This window comes from Stegostoma tigrinum, chromosome 2 (genome assembly GCF_030684315.1).
Source record: "Stegostoma tigrinum isolate sSteTig4 chromosome 2, sSteTig4.hap1, whole genome shotgun sequence".
Classification (NCBI taxonomy): Eukaryota; Metazoa; Chordata; class Chondrichthyes; order Orectolobiformes; family Stegostomatidae; genus Stegostoma; species Stegostoma tigrinum.
Genome location: NC_081355.1, coordinates 19,468,411 through 19,489,782, shown reverse-complemented (window position 1 = coordinate 19,489,782; position 21,372 = coordinate 19,468,411). Strand labels below are relative to the sequence as shown.

Here is a 21,372-nt window from a genome sequence, read left to right as displayed (position 1 = left end):
GAAAAAGTATTATTGCTGACACAGGTAATGTTATGGGAACCTGGGTTCAAATTGCACCATGGCGGACAGTGGAATTTGAATTCAAGTTAGAGAAAGAAAGATCTGGAAATAAGGGTCTAATGATGACCATAGTTGATTGTCAGGAAAACCCATTGGCTCGCTAATATTCTTCAGGGAAAGAAACTGCCTTCCTTACTTGTTTCAGAGACAGTAGGAACTGCAGATGCTGGAGAATCTGAGATAACAAGTTGTAGAGCTGTAATTTTAATTACTTTGTAAGTAATGATAAAATTGGCTATGATGCTGCTTGGCCTGCTGTGTTCATCCAGCTCTATATCTTGTTATGTCTGTCTTCCTTACTTGGTCTGGACTTCACATGTGATACTTCACCTACAGTAATGTTGTTGACTCTAAACTGCACTTTGGGCAGTTTAGAGGGACAATAAGTGCTGGCCTAGCCAGAAATTCCCTTATCCTATGAATTAAAAAGCAAAGCAAGAAAATGATAGGATTACCTGGAAAGAGCAGAGAAGTGAATCCATTTGGAGATGCTGTTTTCTTTCTAAACAGCCAGCACAGGAATGATGGGCCAATTGGTCACTTCTTTTATGTTGTAATCCTGAGATGTAGGCCGCCAGTGTTTATGGGAACATGGGAAAGATGGGAATGTGGTAAGACAAAGGAGGTGTCGTTTGTGAAATTTAGTCAGATGTTATGATTATTTTTCCTTCCAGTTCTAGATTGACAGCTCGTCAAATTGACAAACGGGCTGGTTACTGAGCAGAGACAACTGTAGCGAAGAGCACGTGCACATGTTCCCTGTAGATTGTTAAAGCAGAAGATTGTTGAATTAGAAGGGAATTTGGTTAGAATTGTGAATGAGAATGATTAATGTAGGGAGGTTGGCACTATAGGCTTCCTAGAGACGAACCGGATGCATGTACTCCACCTGACCCACAAGGAGTGCTGTAAGTGGTACCCAGTACCATAAGCCAGCAGTTCTTGCTGCTTGTTTTACTACTGGATTTCCTTCACTGTTGGGTGCTGTGCACAGCAACAGTTAAACCTGATTCAGACCACCCCTTGCTATCAGAGCCTGATTCAGTGTCTGTTGAAGAAGTATTCACTTTCCTTCTCCGGTAAATTGATGTGCAACAAAAATTGCGACAGTACAGTTGGGGTGTTTGTTCTTCTTTCATTCTTTTGTCTTTCAGCCTTGACCTTCTGTGGGTCATTGGTGTAAGGGCCTTCTGAGAAATGCCATCAGATGCTTGTCCCGCCCACAGTGCTGAAGCTACACTTGCCAAGATCTCAATTGACATCTTATTTGGTTGTGGTGATTGGAAAATATTTGTCTCTTCCTTCGACATGATCTTTGAAAAGGTTGCCAACATGATCCTCTCACTTTTAACTGGAAGAGTGGAGCTGTGCTCACTTGGGTCCGTTCCTATCCATCTCATCACAAGTAGAGAGAGGCCTGCAGAAGACTTTTTTTGCTGTTCATTCCTGCATACACTTGGCTCACTCCAACTTCTCCTGTGATGCCCCTTAGCCCCGTCATCCAAATGCAGGGTCACATTCTGTGTGCGCTTGCAGCGCCCAATTGCCTGCTCATTCCTTCTCTCCGCTATATTACCATCCCTAATTTATCAGACTGCTTGTCTAACATCGCTGTCGGATGAGCAGCAGTATTCTCCCCAGTGTGGAAAACCACAGGCACAAACCCAGCTCCCTAGGCATTTTTTCCACCTGTCTTCCCAGTAAATCTTTTTCCTGTTTGTAAATTTGGTATCATGTTTGCTGAATTTAGCTTCTGATCGCAAGCAAGCCACTGTTGCAAGCACTTATTTTCAGTTCACTTTTGCAGCATTGCCTGAATTTGGCTGCCACCCTCCTTTTCCTGACTGCATGTATACCTTGCCTTTTGAGAGAGTTTGCCTGTTGAGGATTCCATCTCCCATGTATACACAATTTTGTAACTCTGCTTGCCAGTTGTTCCGCAAACTGCGCACATGCATCTGTTGGTTTGCTATCATGCCCGTTTTTGTACTTTGTAATGCGTTTTTAATATTTTAATTAAACAGTCGCACCGAGTTGATCAATCCCTGACGTGATTGAGTTTTAGATCATGAACCCCCATCTCTGTTTCGGCTCATCTGTGGCTGAAACCAGCAGCCCAACATATTCCTTATGTCCAAACTTGGCATTCCTCATTAGCCTCCCATCCCTTAAACGGTTTAAGACTTCACCTCATTCAAACTGTCACTAATATCCTGTATATTCTTCCTTCCTCAGCACTCCACCCAACCAAAAGTTGAGCAGCACCTAGATTTTGAAACTTTTATCCTTCTTTTTGAATCCCTAACGTCATCCTGGTTCTCTGGCATAGTCTTGATTGTAATTGTTTTCTCCAATGGTGGCTATGCCTTCAGTTGGCTTTGGAGATTAACCTCAGAGTGCCTTTATAGGATGCAAGACAAATCTATACTTGCCTCTTTTTGGTCATATTTTCCATCATCTGTACTGAAAAGTCTTTGTCTAAATCACATTTCCACAATGATTATAAAGCTCATTTTATCTCCACGGTCTTCTGTGAATAAAAATGATTTACAAGGGTATGGGGGAAGAAAGCAAGCGATTAACAGTAGGCTGTAAAACTCATTCGAAAAGCCATTGTGGAAAGATGGGCCAAATGGCCTCCTCCTGTGCCATAACTATGACCTGCCTCCTTTTTCATGAAGAGGGAATAAAAGCAATTGATTGCCTTTTGCATTTAAGTGATAAGGTTAGCTAAAACTTAAGTTATAGTTGCTGTGGTTACTTTTTCAAATGAACAATGAAAAATTGCTAAAACTTGCTAAAATAAAGTTATTTTTCCCTTTAATCTGTACTTTGGCTGTCCTGATTTTCTTTCAGAAACACAGTGGTGCAATGTCAAATGGAAAGCTTCCGACATATTCTGTTTCTTTCCACGTTAATAAAGGTAATTTCAAACATTTACTTCCTTCCTCATTTTTAAGCTTGCTTTGTGCCCCCCTCTCCTGACTGCTTGGGTCGCATTTGCAAAGGTGGCTGGTCATGTTAGATTCCTTGGCCAACTTGTCACTTTTAAGGGAATTCAGAGAGTGTGCGTCCTTGAGGCTGATGTGGCCTTGGAAAAGATGGTTCATCTGAATAACTGTGGTTTTGCTTGCAATGGAGGGATTGTTAGTTGTAACCAATAAAAGGAACCCTGTCTATTTTTCCCGTTGTCATCTCCATCTCCCCCAACCTCTGCTCATCTTCCTGAGGTTCCATGCTTATTCATTACAATTCCTACTGTAAGCACAACAGACCCAATTATAATTGACAAGTGACCACAACAGGAGGATGTCTGGCTGATTCCGTTCTAGTACTCATTACTTAAACTTGTGAAGCCTTTTCACTTTTGACCCCACATCCTCCTGAGGTGTTGAACTAGGAACAAGACTACGTGATACAGCCCCTCAATCCTGATCTGCCGTTCGATGAGATCGTGACTGATCTGTGGCCTAACTCCATAAAACATGCCTTTTGTCTTTGAACTCGCCTGAAATCCTGCAGTGACAGCCCTTCCAAGCTGAAACCCCTGAGAAACGAGTTCCTTGGGCTCCTGCTCTTTACCAAATCTCCAGGTGTTTTTAGGGCACTAAAGTGATCACCAGTCCCTGGGCTAAATAGTGGAAGGTTTAGTAAAGGCACTGGTGTGAACTTGAGAATGGAATGATGGTCTCTCTACTCTCTAGTAGATCACCACCATATAAAAGCCATTTGTAAGCATTCAAGCATTCAAGCATATGATGAACAAACACTGACCCTCTGTGTCCTCCACCGCTTCCCCCCCCCGCCCCACCGCCAACCAAGGAAGTCTGCTAGGGCACTGACAATTCCTGTTTCCACATGGCCATTCTGACTTTTAATTGATCAAAGTGAGGAAGAAAATAATTAACTTCTATTTACCAGTTCAGCACCATGTTCTGTTATAGCAGCTTGGTTGACTCTGTGTAAACCTTTTATTTTAGTTGTGAGCTTTTATGAAAAGTTAATGGAAACATCTCTCTTATACCATTAGTCTGGGTTTAAATCAATCTTGCCTGCCAAAAGGTGACAGTGAAACTTTCTGCATGTTGCTGTATTTAAGAGATTTTTCCTTTCTTTTTATCCAGATTCTGATGTCGAGGATCAATATGATCCATCAGATGGAGGAATTAATTTCCTCATTACACCTGACAGTAATAATCCGGATGAAGCAAGAGCTGGTAAGATGTCTTGCTGATCCATTGGTGACTGGATGTTTCTATTAAATATATTGAAATCTAAAAGTAAGACTCAGAAACTCTAGTTGGTATGAGCAGCCTCCTACAGAGGGTTTTGCATCTTCAAATTGGGTCCATTTATTAGAGCTGAAACACACTCTTGCATCAACATTATACTTGCATTGCAAAATGCCAACATAAAGAGCTTTAAAATGGGCCTTGGGTTGAAACTTTGGTCTGGACTAAGCTGTCTAATCTTGGAGCCAGTGTACTGGCATTCCAGCAACCTCCAACATTGTTTCGTAAGGGAGGAGAAAGCTCCAGGATTCCCAGTTCTGGATACTACTTGAAGAATATCTTGTCAAAGGTAGATGTTGGTTTAGGACAACACTGGCCTCTGATGCGATGTTTCTGATCTTGGAGGTTTTTGTTGATAAAACAAACAGAATAGGACAGAAAATGCTGTCATCGTTCAGCAGGTTAGGCAGCATCTACAAAGAAAAAAGGTGCTGCCCTAATTTGCTGGTACAAAGATTTGAGCCTTTTTGTTTTAAAAGCCTCCCTTGAACTCTTGGATGTTGCATATATATACCCTGGAATTACCTTGGCATATTCTAACAGTTGCACCATGAGATGCTTCATAGTACGGTTCCATAACTCTGTAGTCAGTATAAATGTTGAACAATGTTTTGAACATCCTTTGTGCACCTAGAAATTCTGGATTGTTTTCCATAACCTAATGATGGCTCCTTTCGAAGAAAAATTGGGGTAGCCTCAAAATCCTACTTTTTATTACAGCTGCACTATCTCTTTTTGCTTCAATTCTTACATTTTGCAGTGTTTGTTAATGTGATGATTGGAACTAGGAGGATTGTTTTGACTGAGATCCTAGATTGACCCCAGTTAATGTCTCTAATCAGGAAAGTCTGGCTGACCAATGTAGACAGGGGAGGTAATACAGAGAAGAAAAATATAAACGGGATTTAGAATCTCTTCAGTTTATGGAACTGACTCCGAGCTGGCTGACCACAGCCAGTGTACTGTGCACAAATAAAGGGTGACTTGGATGCCATCCCCTGTGCAATTATTTCAGTTATTGATCTAAGATTGGATATTTTTCATGTGCTTATCTGTTTGTGAACCTTTCTGTAATTATATCAACTAATTCTTGTTTTGTAATATTAAATCGTTCCTGCAGGGATCGATAACCCAAGCTTTTCCACTGAGGAAGATAATTCTACTTTCCAAATGACTCCACCGTGGATGTCCAATGAAGAAACAGTAATTCCATCCCAGAGGGCACGCTTACAGCTTCCAAGGAGTCCCACCAATTTCCGACGCCTCACGCCTTTGCAACTCAGCAATCGATCCATTGATTCATTTTTGCTAGCGGACATCCCTGATGAGCATCCATTGTCTTTCTTGCCCGAATCAGCAATGTAATGAGATCATTCACCTTTATTCTTTTTTGCTGCCCAAACAAAACCAACCTTTTCTCCTCCAAAACTGCCTAAAAGTGGGTCCCCATCAACATGTTTTCAGAAATTGAGAATTTTGAGGTTTTGTTTCCATGGAATTAAAAACAAACTTACCTTGGGTGCAGGAAAACAAAAATGAGAAGTAGCTGCCAATGATTTCAGGAAGGAAGATTGAGCACAATCAACCTGGCTGTCTGTTGAAGTGGTGACTAGAGGAGAAACAATAAATATAGTGCTTATAAGCTTTGGCAAAATATGGGTTGCAGACACTGTTGGAGAAGTTTATGGCATGTTGAAAATAGGGGAAAGATAGTCTCTCGTTCAAACTTTCAATCTGAAATGGAGGAAAATGCAATCTTTCAAATGTATATGGGCAGAGGTATCCCATTTGGCTGTGTTCTGGAAGATTCTACTCACTGTAAATACATGTGATTTGGATAAAGGCTGGAAGAGTTGTGTCACAATAGGAGGCTTAGTAAATTAGTTCAGAGAAATTGAAGCTATAGGAACCTAAGTAGAATAAGCTTCAAACATTTTTGGTATGTCAACTTCAGTAAGAATGTTTGTTTGTTTTACACTGTACATGAGGGAAGGCTGTCTGATGTTGGAGGGTTGAAATATTTTGAAATGATCTTTCTTCAGAGACTCTGGCATACCTGCTGAGTTTCTCCAGTACTTGCTGTTTTTAAGACCCACTCAAAGTATTGTTTTTATACTAAGACAAGACTGGCTTTCATGATGGGAGGTGTAGGATATCAAACTGGAAATGTACTAGTGAGGACAAATATACCTTAGTTGGAGGATTGTTTGCATATTTTAGCTCCATGTTATTTCAGAACTTTAATGGAGGGTTCAAAAGGATTTGCTTGAGTACTGACTGGGATGATAAGGTACAAATATGAAGAAAAGGTTTAATAAATGAATATTAATTTTATTAAAGCAGTGGATCATGTCGTGTCATATATGCTATACCTCAGGGTAGGTCCTTTGCTGGTTTAACCTGCTGATGGTTAATCCTGAGTTTTCGAATCAGTGTAGGAAGAAACTGGTTGTGAATCACTAGCTCTGGTCTGTTTCCTACTATCTCTTTTTCTTACTCTGACCAGTTCCCTGTGACATTGAGTACACAAATGATTGTGATGATCGAGTTTGAGCTATTTTTGGAAAAGGTTCCTTTTGTCTTGAAGTATCGGCAACAGGTGAATCTAACTGTTTCATGCAGCTATTTTGCCGCAGCAGCATGCGTGATACAGATTAGAACATAGAACATTACAGCACATTACAGCGTTCCATTCCCTCTGAGTAAAGAAACTACCTCTGACATCTGTCCTATATCTTTCACACCTCAATTTAAAGCTATGCCCCCGCGTGCTCGCCGTCACCATCCTAGGAAAAAGGCTCTCCCTACCCACCTATCTAACCCTCTGATTACTTTATATGTCTCAATTAAGTCACCTCTCAACGTTCTTGTCTCTAACGAAAACAGCCTCAAGTCCCTCAGCCTTTCCTCGTAAGACCTTCCCTCCATACCAGGCAACATCCTAGTAAATCTCCTCTGCACCCTTTCCAAAGCTTCCACGTTCTTCTTATAATGCAGTGACCAGAACCGTACACAACACTCCAAGTGCAGCCCCACCAAAGTTTTGTACAGCTTCACCATAACCTCTTGGTTCTGGAACTCTATCCCTCTATTAATAAAAGCTAAAACACTGTATGCCGCCTTAACAGCCCTGTCAACCTGGGTGGCAACTTTCAAGGATCTGTGTATATGAACACAGAGATCTCTCTGCTCATCTGCAATACCAAGAATGTTATCATTAGCCCTGTACTTTGCCTTCCGGACCAAGAATCTTACCATTAGCCCAGTACTTTGCATTCTGCTGCGGTCAAGCCAAAAAGCCATCCTGCCTAGGTCTGAAATGAGTATGGTTTATGAATTTCAGTGCCAGTGTAATACCAAGTATATAGGCAAGACATACCAAAGATTGGCTGACAACACATTCCTTTACCAGCTCACAACAAGCAACATACTGACTGTACCCAACTGCCTGTGTTTGCAAATCAAGTGACCAACATTAGCTTTGTTGTGATTGGAGAATTAGGCTAAATAATCCTGTGTGTAAAAATATATACTGACGACCAGTTCAGGATTGTCAGCTGGATTTGCAGTGTGGTGCATTTGTGTGTACTGGGAGCTATGTACATTAACCCATACTATTCTGTTCTTTACAGACAGAAATAACAACAACACATGTTTCAATGTGACAAAATAGGTGACAGCCACTCTGATTCATTTCTCCGGGAAATGCCTTGACCAGTCAGTTAAAACGTCTGGTTTAAAAATTAAACTTTAACTGTTAACTGTCTGTTGTCATTAACTGGTACATTCTCAATGACCGCACATCTGAAGCAATTGACCGACCAAATGTGTTTACATACAGTACAAATGTCACTTTTTCAGTTTATTTCTTGTGAATTGTCCTGATAAGGGCAAGATGAAAAGTTTCGTCCTAACCTATCTCTCTTCCTGCAATTCTCTGGTTCTGTACTACCAAATGACTATTACTGACTATTATTTATGAGCCATATGCTGCTGTTTCATTGGCAGTTTTTGCCAGTGGCTAACTGGCCTGAATCTACAGAACAGTGTTGTGATGTTGAAGTTCATGTGCTGCTTTTATTCTTTCACCTAACTTTCTCATTTCTCCCTCATTCGGATTTTTCTGACAACAGTTTGTGGTTGTGCTTGAGCATATTTTTAAATTTTAATTTTGGGCAGTGATAAACGGGATATTAATGGAACACAGGGGATGCCTTCCAGATTCTTATGCAGTGTTGTAATGCACGGTTTTGTTTTACATTTTTCCCATCCACTATCCAAATACTAGAAGTGACTAACACATCACCAGTTGATGTTCATCCATGTGGCGCTGAGAGTAGGCATACGGAATGGAATCCAGCTTGTGACAGAACAGAGTCCTGAACCTTCTCCAGTGCCAGCCCCTCCTTAGGTTCAAGGTTTTGACAGCTTAAGCTCATTTCACCCAATCAGAACTATTGAATAAAATGCTCATATATTTTGACACCAATTGCTAATCTCCTTTTGTATCTATAATATGGGATGATTTAGAGAATGGACATATCATACTGCTATAGTAGTAGATTTCAGAGTGTTTGGACCGATGGCAGTTATGGAGGAGGGGTGCACTGTGCATCTGGTGCATGCAATGACTGTGTAAAATGTAAAATACTGGTGCTGGCTGCCTGCAATTGAATTAAAGGGGAAACCTCTAACTAGAATAGATATTCCTGCACACGGTCACCAGTGCACATAATCTCACCATTTCTTTTGGGTCATGGGAATTGCATCTTCCAGCTTTTTCTCGCATCACCACCTTTCCTATCTTGAGTCTCTGCACTGAGATTTATTAAAGTCCCAGGTTGAATGTCCTGTTTGTTTGCCTTGGTTATGATTTGCTGAAATTCCTATGAATGGATTTTGTTTTCTACCATTTGTGTTATTGTTTGACTCCTTTGTTTAATTGGAAAAAGAAACTCCCTTGCTCCTTTTTTTTGTGGCTTTTTTCCTATTTGTTCCCTCTTTAGGCTGAATGTCGCAGCAATAATGTTACTCTTGGTTCAAAAAATTTACAAGACAGTGATGCAGATACAACTTTTTTAAAAACACACGCTTGAACCAAACTAAAATATGTGAAATTACTTTTAATTCCACCTTATAAATTTTAATCCTGACATATGTGATTTATTGCTGCTTTTAAGTTCAGTTAAGCTTATTTGTAACTTCCTAGTCCTCTTAGATTGCTGCTTATGATTATCCATACTTTTGATCAAAGTAAATTACTAACCAGAAGCTTGGAATAAAGGTTTTTGTTTTTGCTGTCTGATAACTGGGTCATGCGAGAATACTGCCCCAACATTTAAATCTCCTCTCGATTGTACCATATTAATGGAAAATGGAATATTTTTGTCAAGTGAGCTAAGTTTCTATTACAGAATACGATTAATGTGGTGCAGTCTTGTGAACGTACATATGAGTGCACAAATTATGAGCAGAAGTAGGCCACTTGACCCTGTGAGTTTGCGACACCACCTTGTGAATGCCCTATAGGTTGTGCATTGTCTGAGGTATCCTGAGTCTCTGGTTAAAAGCTCTTGCCTCCAGATAATGGCCATTTGGCCTGTAAATTCGAATCTTTGTTACATTACTACTTTTAATATTTTTCCTGTTCTTGAGGGGGAGAAAAATGCCATCGGTGACCAATAACTGTTTGCTATTTATCCAATAAAAATAAATAAACTAAATTATCTGAGGGCATTCTTGAGGAATTGGACAGTAGACAGTTTCTCTCTCAAATGTAAATGTTTTCTATCTTTTTGCTAAGTTACTCCTTAATGTTGTACTACTGTTTTGTGTCAAGACTGAAGTATGATTTTGAACAGAATGATATGATACTAAGTCTTTAAACAAGTAATTATTGCATCTTGTGCTCATAGACTGGCTGGCTTTCTGGTTTTGCAGGTAACTAAATCAATCTGAAGTTGTCCTCCATGACTGAGCCCTTCCACGTTGGATAAGAAGCAACTTTCCAAAAAAAAGGCAAAGAATGCGAAGGTGATCTTTGCTCCGAGAAACCCTCTTGGATTTTCTGATCTTATCTCCAGGCAGCATGTTATCAAGAGCTATTCTTTACAGAAAAATGTAGATTCCCAAATCCATTTAAGGATAGCAGCCACATCGAAAGCAATCTCTGTTGAAATTATTTTCAAAGCAACTATTGATATTTTCAGCAAAGCTTAATGAAGATCATCTACTTGGCTCAGCATCAAAGAACTTGCTGTGAATGTGCAATAGGCTGAGATGCTGGAAGGAACTGAGGGTGGAAGAACAGAAACCATTGGTGAATGAGGAAACTTAATGGGCATAGCCTTCGCAATCTTTTTACTGGTACAAGCTTTTTGTGTTATCCAGCTCTCTGGAACTTGGGTCTCTCTTAGTCTTTTGTCTCAGTTTCTTAGAATGAGAAGGAACATTGTTTTAAGCACACTTGTGCTCTGCTTCACCAGCAATAGAATCAGTGAGCTGGACATCATCTGATTATGTGGCACATTGCCAGAAAATGTGTTTCTTGTACAGGCACTGAAGTGGACTACTGCGATCTCTTAAGATTTTAGAGGGAGAATTGGTGTAGCTCTGCTAAGCATTTTAAATGGGATAGAAATAATACCTATGGTTCTCTATGCATCTACAGGAATCAACAGGGTTAGAGGAGGAAATCTTGTTCCAATCACACAAATGCAGGTTTTAATGTTTGTGGGAAGTTGGCTGATATGGATTTTTCCTTCTCCAATTTATATTTTTAGATATTTTGTTGTAAGTTTTTTGTTACAGTTCATATTGTCATACCTGTTTAATTTTTTTAATAAAAGAAAGAAATAGGTACATAATAGTCATTGATGTGTTGTAAAAAATAATGAGGTGTGAAGGTTACCTGAGCCAGTGGGCCACCTGGGAACTGGAGGTCAAAGATGCCTAAATGTTTCTGAAGCACAGATCATATTGTCAGATAAATACTTGTAAATCTGACAACCTGTGCTGGAGATTGAGGTTTAATATTAACATTGTCGGTGTCAGAGTATGTGCAAAAAGCATGAGACACTGTCGGAAGATGCATATTTCCATTATGAGGCTACAGCTGACCTTTTGCCTGACAGCCTTCACAAAGTCCAACAGGAGTCATATTGGTAGAACATAGGTTAAGAAGGAGTCTTTTTAATGCAATCAGGGTTTGAATGCTTTGTCTAGACTGGATGAGCATTTAAGTATGCCTTTTGCAATACATAAGGGCATATTCTTGTGGATGTGCAATAGATCATGTCGAGTACTGAGAGTACTCCATTACCGCTGCGCCCCTCCCCCCCCCAAATTTATTCCCACACTTCACTAGGAACCCAAATATCTTTTTCTGAGTACACGTGTTCCAAAATTAAACAAGTGAGTTCTTGATAGCTGACCTGGGGCAGGGTTGTGGCTTTTCTCTCTAAAACATTTAGAGAAAGAGCCAATCAAACTAAGACTGGCTACAATTATTTGTCTTCCAAATGTCAGTTTCGAATCTGCCTTGCTTAACCTACACTCAGGAAAAACCAATTCCCATTCTAGGATTGAGAATGAACAGGCTCTGATTTAGCGCATCGTGATTAAAATTGATCAAACCGGGAACAAGTGACAAAAGCTGCCAACATTAATTAGGATCATAGCAAAGGTCAACGCACAGCTGCTAACTTAAGCAGCAGGGATAGAGAAAAGGACTTGCTGATTTGTTGATCAGTGCATGCCATTTGCCTCCTCCATTCCCTTCACTCTTCCAAATCGCCATAGATCTTCAGTAAATAATGCAAGCCATATGGTTGTAGATTTAATATTTTATAAAAAGACAAAAGCAATTACTTCCTTTTAGACATCAACCTGAGTTTCTTTGCTTTCAGTCATAACAGCATTACAATGCAGCAGAATGCTGATCTAAGAAATTCTGCTTTTTAGGTTATTGATATTGAGATTCAAGTTGTGAATTATCCTTTTTTTCAATCTCCTATGAAGTATACTATTGATCCCTGGCCTTGACCATACCTACCATATAACCAGGCACTAAGAGTTCCCTAAGGTGCATTTTTGTATGCCAGTTGTTTTACTTTTTTTTTCATGTTTTCATTTCACCCTTCTCTCCATTTTATTTGACAATAGATGCTATCTGGATAAAGGGTGCTTCTCTGAACCTCAATATTTTTAAACCCTCTGAGTAACAAGTTTCAACAGGCTGAATTATTGGACGCTGATTTATTGGGCGGGTATAATTATTGGCTACATTGAGGGTTTTGCAGGGTACACTAATCTTGTTTCTTACCCTGTTTTCTTCAGGCAGCCAATCAAGTGTGTATCTGATACAAATTTGACATTATTATGTCTCTCGTCTGCTAATGTGAACTGTACACTCTATCATCTAAGTCTATTTAATGTCTTCCAAATGTTTTATTTACTAATTTTTAATATCATGTATCATGTTCAAAGTTTTACTGTTATGTCGGAGTTGAAAATCTATTTTAAAATAAAATTTTAAAAGGAAATGGTGCATTTTTTTTTAAACGAATAAAATTGCAAGTGGCTCCTTGGGTATACTAACTTTTCAGTCGGTCTCCATCTCACGATCTCACTCTCTGAATGTTCTGTCCGCCTTTTCCTTTGGCTGTGCAAATGTTTCTGGCACTTTGATTGGCAAGGAGCCGGGTAGTTATCTTGGTCAACATTTCATCTTTTCACCGAAATGCATGAACTGGTTCTTTGTCAATAGTTGTGAAATTTGGCTTACAACTAATAATCTGTATAACTATGGTTACATTTAAACACCATATTTCACTACCAAGCGAGGTGGAATGTCCTGAGGATGTGAACGATGTTGTATAGTTGTGAAACTTGGTTGGAACAGCTTTTTTTCCAATCCACATCGTTTTATTAGAATTGACTTTCTACCCAGCTAGGAATTCTTTGCTCCTTGTCGGTCTGTCTGTTTCTTTAATTCCTTGAAATTTAATTGAATTGTGATCACAATCTGTAAAATCCTCTGTCACTTGTACTGTTCCAACATGCTTAAGTTAATTCCTGAAAACCCCAAAGCCTCTAAGTTTGTCTTCTATTTCTGGCATATTCTGACTTAAAAATCTCCTGAATGCAGTATTGCACACTTTTTTCAAAACTGAATTTATCCCAGTTAATATTAATTGAAATCTGCAAGAATTGCAACCCTATTACCTCTGCACTTCTCTGGTAATTTGCCTACATCTTTTCTCTTGTGTTACTCTGTCATTTTGAAGTTGGTACATTGAACACTCGCAGAGGTGTGACTGGCCCCATTTTGTTCTGGTTCCTCAATTCAACTCTTCTGGAATTTTCTAATCAACCTACTCAGATGTGGTAACATACCTCTGGAGCAGTTTGAACTTGAACCTGGCTCTCCTGGCTCAGGAGTAGGAACAGCACCACTATGCCTCAAGAGCCCCAATCTGTTTAATTCTTTGTGAACAAAAGCAGCAAGCTGCATTTGTTAGAACTACATCTGGCAGTATCTGTGGGGAGAGAGAAACATGTTAACATTTTGAGTATTAAAGATGGCCAGCTTGGCCATGTTGACCAAATATCCTAAATTAATTTAGTTCCATTTGGCTCATATCCCTCCTAAATGCTTCCTATTCATGTAACCATCCAGATGCCTTTCAAATGTTTTATAATTGTACCAGTCTCCACCATTTCCTCTGGCAGCTCATTCCATACACACCATCCTCTGTGTGAAAAAGTTGCCCCTTAAATCCCTTTTTAAATACCCCCCCCCCCCACCCCAGTCGTCTTTTCCCTTTAAACCAATGCCCTCTAGTTTTGGACTCTCCCACCCTGGGGGTAAAGGACCTCGTCTATTCACGTTATCTATGCTCTTCATGAGTTTAGAAATTTCTATAAGGTCATCTCTTAGCCTCTGACAGTGTGGGGAAAATAGTCCCACCCGGCCTTGCTGTATAGCTCAAACACTTCAACCCCTGATGTCAGCCTTGTAAATATTTCCTGAATCCTTTCGAGTTTCACGACACCTTCTCGTGGCAGAGTGAACAATACACTTTAGTTTAAATTTCTTTCACTGAGCAGGAATTTAGCATGTGGCATGTGTGATGCTATGGCTGGGAAATGCTCAGCCCTGAGGAAAATGCCTAGAAAGCAGGTGGGCTGGTAGACTGCAGTCGATTGAAGGGGAATGGGCAGCTCATCTGTATTATTAATGTCCTGGGCCATTAATATTTTGTTAGCATAATGAGGGATCAAGCTGTTTGGAGGTGGTTCCCTAGTGGGTGGGGAGAGGTGCAGGCTACAAGGAACAAAGAGGAGCTGTTTGCTGGTCAATGAATTCCTACCTTCCCAACAATATCTGCAGATCACTTGTATTTTGTAAGACCCCATATGATTCTTTTTACTTAAGACCCAAGGTAAGCAGTCTGCTTCAACAGTGACTATAACCCACTGACTCTTTTCCACCCATGGATGTGGGATTTGCTGGGAAGACCAGCAATTTGTTGCCCATCCCTACTAGCTCTTGAACTGATTGGCTTGCTAGGCTAACCTAGGCAACTTCCAGGAGCAGTTAAGAGTCAACCATTTTGGAAATTCACTTGTCTACAGAACATTTGTGAACCAGATGTGTTTTTAATAACAACGATCTATCATCGTTTCATGGTCACCATCACCGGTGCATTCTATAGTTCATGAACTTAAATTTAATTTCTACCAATTGCTGTGTTGAAATTCTGAATCCAGACGACTAGCCTAGCATCTAAACTGGTAGACCAACAACATTACCACTACGTTACCAGAATTTCAGAGAACTCGCACTGCTGCTGAGGTCTGAGGGATCAGCCTTAAATTGGGTTGCAGCATGCAAGAGCGATCCATTGTTCTCAGAATTGTCTCCAGTTCTCGGGAAGGTCACCAAATCCAAAACGTTAACTCTGATTTTTCCTCTTCTCAGATGTTGAGTCATGCTGAACATTTCCAGCAACTTCTGTTTTTGATCCTGATTTACAGCATCCGCAGTTCTTTGGTTTTTACTGTCCGCTGTCTTGCTCCTCTCCCACACAAGCCCCCTCATTGCTCCCTGCTCCCCAAATCGCTGGTTCCCTATTGATTCTTGTTTGTCTTCTCCTAATTTAATCTTAGGATAGTCATCTACCTGTGCCTGCCAGTTATGTGAAAAGCACTTGAACATTGGAACCTTTTGATGACATTTCCACCCTAAATTCCAATTATTAAATTGGTCTAAACCTTTGTCCCCTACTTTACCATATTTTCCTAACCTGCTGTATCCAAAATAGGAATCTTAGTTTTGTCATTTATATAAAGCTGATTGGAGAGGCTTGACTCTATATTTAGAGCATTGCATCCTGACCGCTCTGCTCCTGTTGAGCTTCTGAGAATGTTTTCAATTTCCTGGTGATGTCAATCACATCTTGCACACATTTATGGAACAACTCCTGGCTGAATTCCTTGCAAGTGTCATGAGTTGTTAATTATCTCTGGAATTTGTTTTTATTCTGTCTTAATCATTCAGCCTTTCAGATTGAATCCGTGCTTAGTGTATCATTGCCCAGTAAGTTGATTTTCTCTTCTCATCCTGCTTTACGTCACTGGTGGAAATGATATGTGCCCCGTTCCATGCATTAACACATCTTAGCTCCCACAAGACTAAATTACCACAGTAACTAAACGTGTCACTTGCTGGGATTTTTTAAAAACAAATTACTAACGTTAAGGGATGTGGGTGGAACAGGGTGAATCTTGATCATTGTGTTTGAAAGGCGTCCAGCTTTTGTTGATACTGATGTACAAGGGAATTTACTCGCCTGGGAAAGCGCATCTTGGTAGATACAAAATGGTTTGTTCTACCAATTCTATGAACTGAACGGAAGTGGTTTGCAGCATGCATGTGGTTCATATTTACACAAATAGGTTTTTAAAAAATATTTGTTCATGAGAGGTGGGTATCATTTGCTAGGCCAACATTTATTGCCCAGAGGGTAGCTAAGAGTCAACCACATTGTTGTGGATCTGTAATCAACTGTAGGCAAGACCAGGTAAGGACAGCCATTTCCTTCCCTAAAAGACACCAGTGAACCAGGTTGGTTTTGTTTTCTGACAATCATCAATGGTTTCATGGTCACCATTGGTTTCTTATTTCTAGGTTTTTACTGAATTCAGAATTTGCAATCTAACATGGCAGAATTCAAACACTGGTCTCCAAAGTATTACCTGGGCCTCTAGCTTATTGGTCTAATGATTATACCATAGGCCAATGCCTCTCTGGTGAATGTACTCATGGGGAGAGGTGGTATTTTGGTGAATTTTGTCTGTCTTTTTGACATTTTCCCCCCCACAGTCCACCCTCCCCATAAACAAATTAGGCAGAAAACTGCAAGACCAAGATTGATAGCCATTTCTAACAAAAATTCATTTGAGTTAAGGAACTAAAACTGGTAAATTCAATCACACCAGAAATAATTTGAATTAATGGCAGGATATTTCCTGGGTCCATTGGCTACCTCTGACCCTGTGCATTACTCCCTTTTATTTTGAGATTTGGCCTAGGCCTGAAACGTCAGCTTTCGTGCTCCTAAGACGCTGCTTGGCCTGCTGTGTTCATCCAGCTCCACGTCTTGTTATCTCTCAATCCTGGGCAATATGAGGTGGTGTAATTTGGAAGATCTAATGCAGGAGGAAAGTATACAGTAAATAGCGAAATCTTTAGTAACGTCAGTATATAGTGATCCAGGTGTACGTTCTACTTTTTCCTGAAAGTTGTAATTCAAGTGGATAAGATGACCCAGAAAACATCTGGCATGCCCTGCCTTCATTGGTCAGAGCATAGAGCGTAAAAATGAGCAAATCATACAGCTGTACAGAACTTCAGTTAGGCCACATTGGAATCTTGTGTACAATTTTGGTTGCCACAGTCAGCAGAACATGCAGGCTTTGGAGAGGGTACAGGAATGGTTTACCAGGATGTTGCCTGTTTTTGGAGGGCGTTAGCTATGAGGAGTGATTGGACAAGCTTGGTTTATTTTCACTTGACTGTCAAAGGATGAGGGGTGACCTGATAGATGTTTGCAAGATTGAGAGCAATGGATAGTCATTCTTCTTCCAAAGGATGAAATGTCAATTACGAGAGAACATACTTTTAAAGTAGAGGTGTTGGGGGTGTTGGAGAGTTTAAAAGATGAGACCCAGATTTTTTTTTAATTGACTAGGTGATAGAGGCAGAATACAATAGCAATATTTTTGAGGTATCTTGACAGGTGTATGAATAGACAGAGAATAGGTAGAAATTGATCACATAGAGACAAAAGGATTTTAGTTCAGAAAGGCATCATGTGGACATGCAGTCTTAGTGGGCTGAAGAGCCTGATGCTATGCTGTACTGTTTTGTTCCTTGCAATATAATTAACAGACTAGAAGTCCAATCATTCTTGGAAGCTGCCCCGATTTATCACTAAGCTCACACACTCTATTGTGATCCACACATTTAGATTTGATAGCATTATGGTGCTGCACTGTGCTTGTTACTGCACAACAAATGAAGCATAATATCCATCTGTGATTCTCACTCGTGTATTTTGTGTCATACAACGATAATGATGACACTTTTAAAGCTGGCTGCAGAAAAATATTAGGCGCACAACAGGATTGGACCCTTGTTGCGTTATTCTTAATCAAATAGAACAATTTTTTGTCTTTTTTAAATTGAGAGGCATTGTGATTGCATCTGAAATCATTTTGTTACACAAAGATGTCAGGGATAACTTAATGCTGTAGATATCCTCTTTAGGATTTATTTGCCGAAATGCTGCGTTTGACCTATTTGTTTTATTTGTTCTGTCTTTGTTCCATTTAAAATTCAGCATACTCTGGTGGGAATTAAACTCTGCCCTGAAGGAGAAGACTTTTTAGCGATTCAACATGTCAAGATCCCCCTGCCCAAATGCTGCTGTCATTTTGGTGTAGTGCATTGTGGCTGTGATTTATCAAATGCAGAATAATGTTTGGATCCAAATCTATCTGATATTGCTGAGTGGCATGTTGGCTGCTGCTGGCAATGGTGCATTCTTTCCATTTCTGTTGTATTTGTTTTTCTGCTTTCAATCCCAATCCCAAATTGCCCGGCAATAGTAAACATTGTCCATATATTCTTGCCATGTAATAGCTAATCCAATAGCCGATTGATCACTTTTTTTGGCCTAATTCTATCTCAACTTCCTTCAACCCAGATGATTAAATGGATTTAACATAGTAGATAGAAATTGTCTCCTTTGGTGGACTTGAAAACTAGGTGAATAGCCTTAACGTTAGAGAGGATATTCGCACAAGCAGATATTTGTTGCAAATCAGAACCTTTGAGTAAGTTATTGAAGCTAGGGATTGGGAAAGAGCTGTCGCATGAAAATTGTAATACCGTTGCCACCCAGGAATGACTCCGTTCCGAGGAAGGCTCACCAGACCTGAAGCCTTAGCTCTGATTTTTTTTTTTCTTCACAGATGCTGCCAGATTTGCTGAGCTTTTCCAACAACTTCTGTTTTTGTTCCTGATTTAGAGCATCCGCAGTTCTTTCAGATTTTTTTAATGACTCCAGTACCTTCTATTGGTTGACCACATGCCCACCTTTGACTTTATCTCTGGCCCTCTGCTTCTCTATATGCAATTCACTGTCTGGCAAGGAAGTCCATAATGTTATTAGAGTGAGAGTCATACAGCATGGAAACAGACCCTTTGGTCCAACTCATCCAAGTCAACCAGACCCAGTTTAAATTTGGACCATATCCCTCCGAACCTTTCCTAATCATGTACCTATCCAGATGCCTTTTCTGATGATGATGATGATGTTGTTGGTCTTGTACTTCCAGCCTCCATCAGTTCCTCTGGCAGTTCATTCTATACACGCACCACGCTATGTGGGAAAAGTCGTTCCTTAGATCACTTTCACAATTTTCCATTCTTACCTTAAACATATGACCTCTAGTTTTGGACTCCCCCCACCCTAGGGAAGAGAACTTGGCTGTTCCTCCTGTAGCTCAGACCTTCCAACCTTGGCAAGAGCCTTGTAAATCTTTTCTGAAACCTTTCAAGGACCACAACATCCTTCTTCTAGCACGGAATTGCATGCAGTATTCCAAAAGTGGCCTAACCAACTACAACTACAACATGAACCGGCAACTCCTATTCTCAATACATTGATCAATAAATGCTAACATACTAAGCACCCCCTTCACTATCCTATCTTCCTGCAACTCCACTTTTGAGGGGCTGTGAACTTACACTCCAAGTCTCTTTGTTCAGCAACACTTTGTAGGATCTTACCTTTAAGTGTATAAGCCCTGTCCTAAATTGCCTTTACAAAATGCAGCACCTCACATTTATGTAAATTAAACTCCATCTGCCACTCGTTGTCCAACATCCAATCTGATCAAGATCCCATTGTACTCTGAGGTAATCTTCTTTGCTGTCCACGACACTTCCAATTTTGGTATCATCTGTAAACTTGGCTCCCATGTTCACATCAAAACCATTTATATAAATGATAAAAAGCAGTAGGCCCAGTACTGATCCTTGTTGCACACCGCTGATCACATGTCTCCAGTCTAAAAAGCCGTCCTCCTCCACCACCCTTTGCCTTCTACACTTGAGCCAGTTCTGTATCCAAATAGTTAGTTCTCCCTGTATTCCATGAGGAACCTTATTGAATGTCTTACTGAAGTCCATATAGATCACAACCACTGCTCTGCCTTCATCAATCCTCTTCGATACTTCTTCAAAGAACTCAAATAGTTAGTGAGACACTATTTTCCACATACAAAGCCATGTTGACTATCCCTAATCAGTCTGTACTTTTCCAAAGGCATATAATTCCTGTCTCTCTGGATTCCCTCCAACAACTTGCCATCCACTGATGTCAGGTTCACTGATCTATAGTTTCCTGGTTTATCCTTACAGTCTTTCTTAAATAGTGGGGCCATGTTAGCCATCCTCCAGTCTTCCAGCACCTCACCTGTGGCTATTGATAAAAATATCTCAGCAAGGGGCCCAGCCATCACTTCCCTAACTTCCCACAGAATTCTAGCATACACCTGATCAGGCTCTGGGGATTTATCTACTTTTATGCATTTTATGATGTCCAGCATCTCTGTATAATTGACATTTTTCAAGATGTCGCTACTTATATATCCATAGTCTCTATCTTCCATATCCTTCTCCATAGTAAACATTGCGCAAAATACTCGTTTCGTATCTTTCCTCATCTCCTGCAGTTCCACACGTAGGTAGCCTTGCTGATCTTTAACACTCTAGTTATGCTTTTGTCCTGGATGGATTTATAGAATCCCTTTGGATTCTCCTCAGCCCTATTTGCCTCTAATGTATACTCCTACTGCTTTTACACTGTTCTAAGGATTCACTCAATCTCCGTTGTCTATACCTGATATATGCTTCCTCCTTATTCTTGAATAAAACTTCAATTTCTCTAGCATTCCCTACACCTTCCAGCCTTCCTTCACCCTAAGAGGAACATATTGTCTCTGGATTCTCATTATCTATTTAATGAAGCCTTCCCATTTTCTAGCTGTGTCCTTACCTGCAGATACCCACCCCCAAACAACTTTTAAAAGCTCTTGCCAAATGCTATCAAAATTGGCCTTCCTCCAGTTTAGAACTTTAAATGTTAGATTTAGTCTATCGTTTTCCATTGCTATTGTAAATCTAATAGAATTATGATCACTGGCCCCAATATGCTTCCCCTACTGACACTTCAGTCACCTACTCTCCCTCATTTCCCAAGAGGTGGGTCAAGTTTTGCACTTTCTCCAGTAGGTACATCCACATGCTGAATCAGAAAATTTTGTTGTACAGACTTAACAAATTCCTCGCCATCCAAGCCCTTAACATTATGGCAATTCCAGTCTATGTTTGGAAAGTTAAAATCTTCTACCATAAGCACTTTATTATTCTTACAGATAACTGAGG

General features: G+C 40.1%; 1 protein-coding gene across 2 annotated transcripts in view; it reads left to right on the top strand.

The window, feature by feature from the left end:
• The window catches only part of LOC125463264 (sodium/hydrogen exchanger 3), a 113,293-nt gene extending 100,441 nt beyond the window's left edge, over positions 1-12,852 (top strand). For both annotated transcript variants that reach the window (XM_048554329.2, XM_048554322.2), the window contains exons 14-17: positions 2,917-2,983; positions 4,185-4,277; positions 5,473-5,713; positions 10,293-12,852. In XM_048554329.2, coding sequence (XP_048410286.1) covers positions 2,917-2,983; positions 4,185-4,277; positions 5,473-5,713; positions 10,293-10,296 — 405 coding nt within the window. In that variant the 3' untranslated portion in view covers positions 10,297-12,852. The remainder of the gene's footprint in view (positions 1-2,916; positions 2,984-4,184; positions 4,278-5,472; positions 5,714-10,292) is intronic.
• The last annotated feature ends 8,520 nt before the right edge of the window (positions 12,853-21,372 follow it).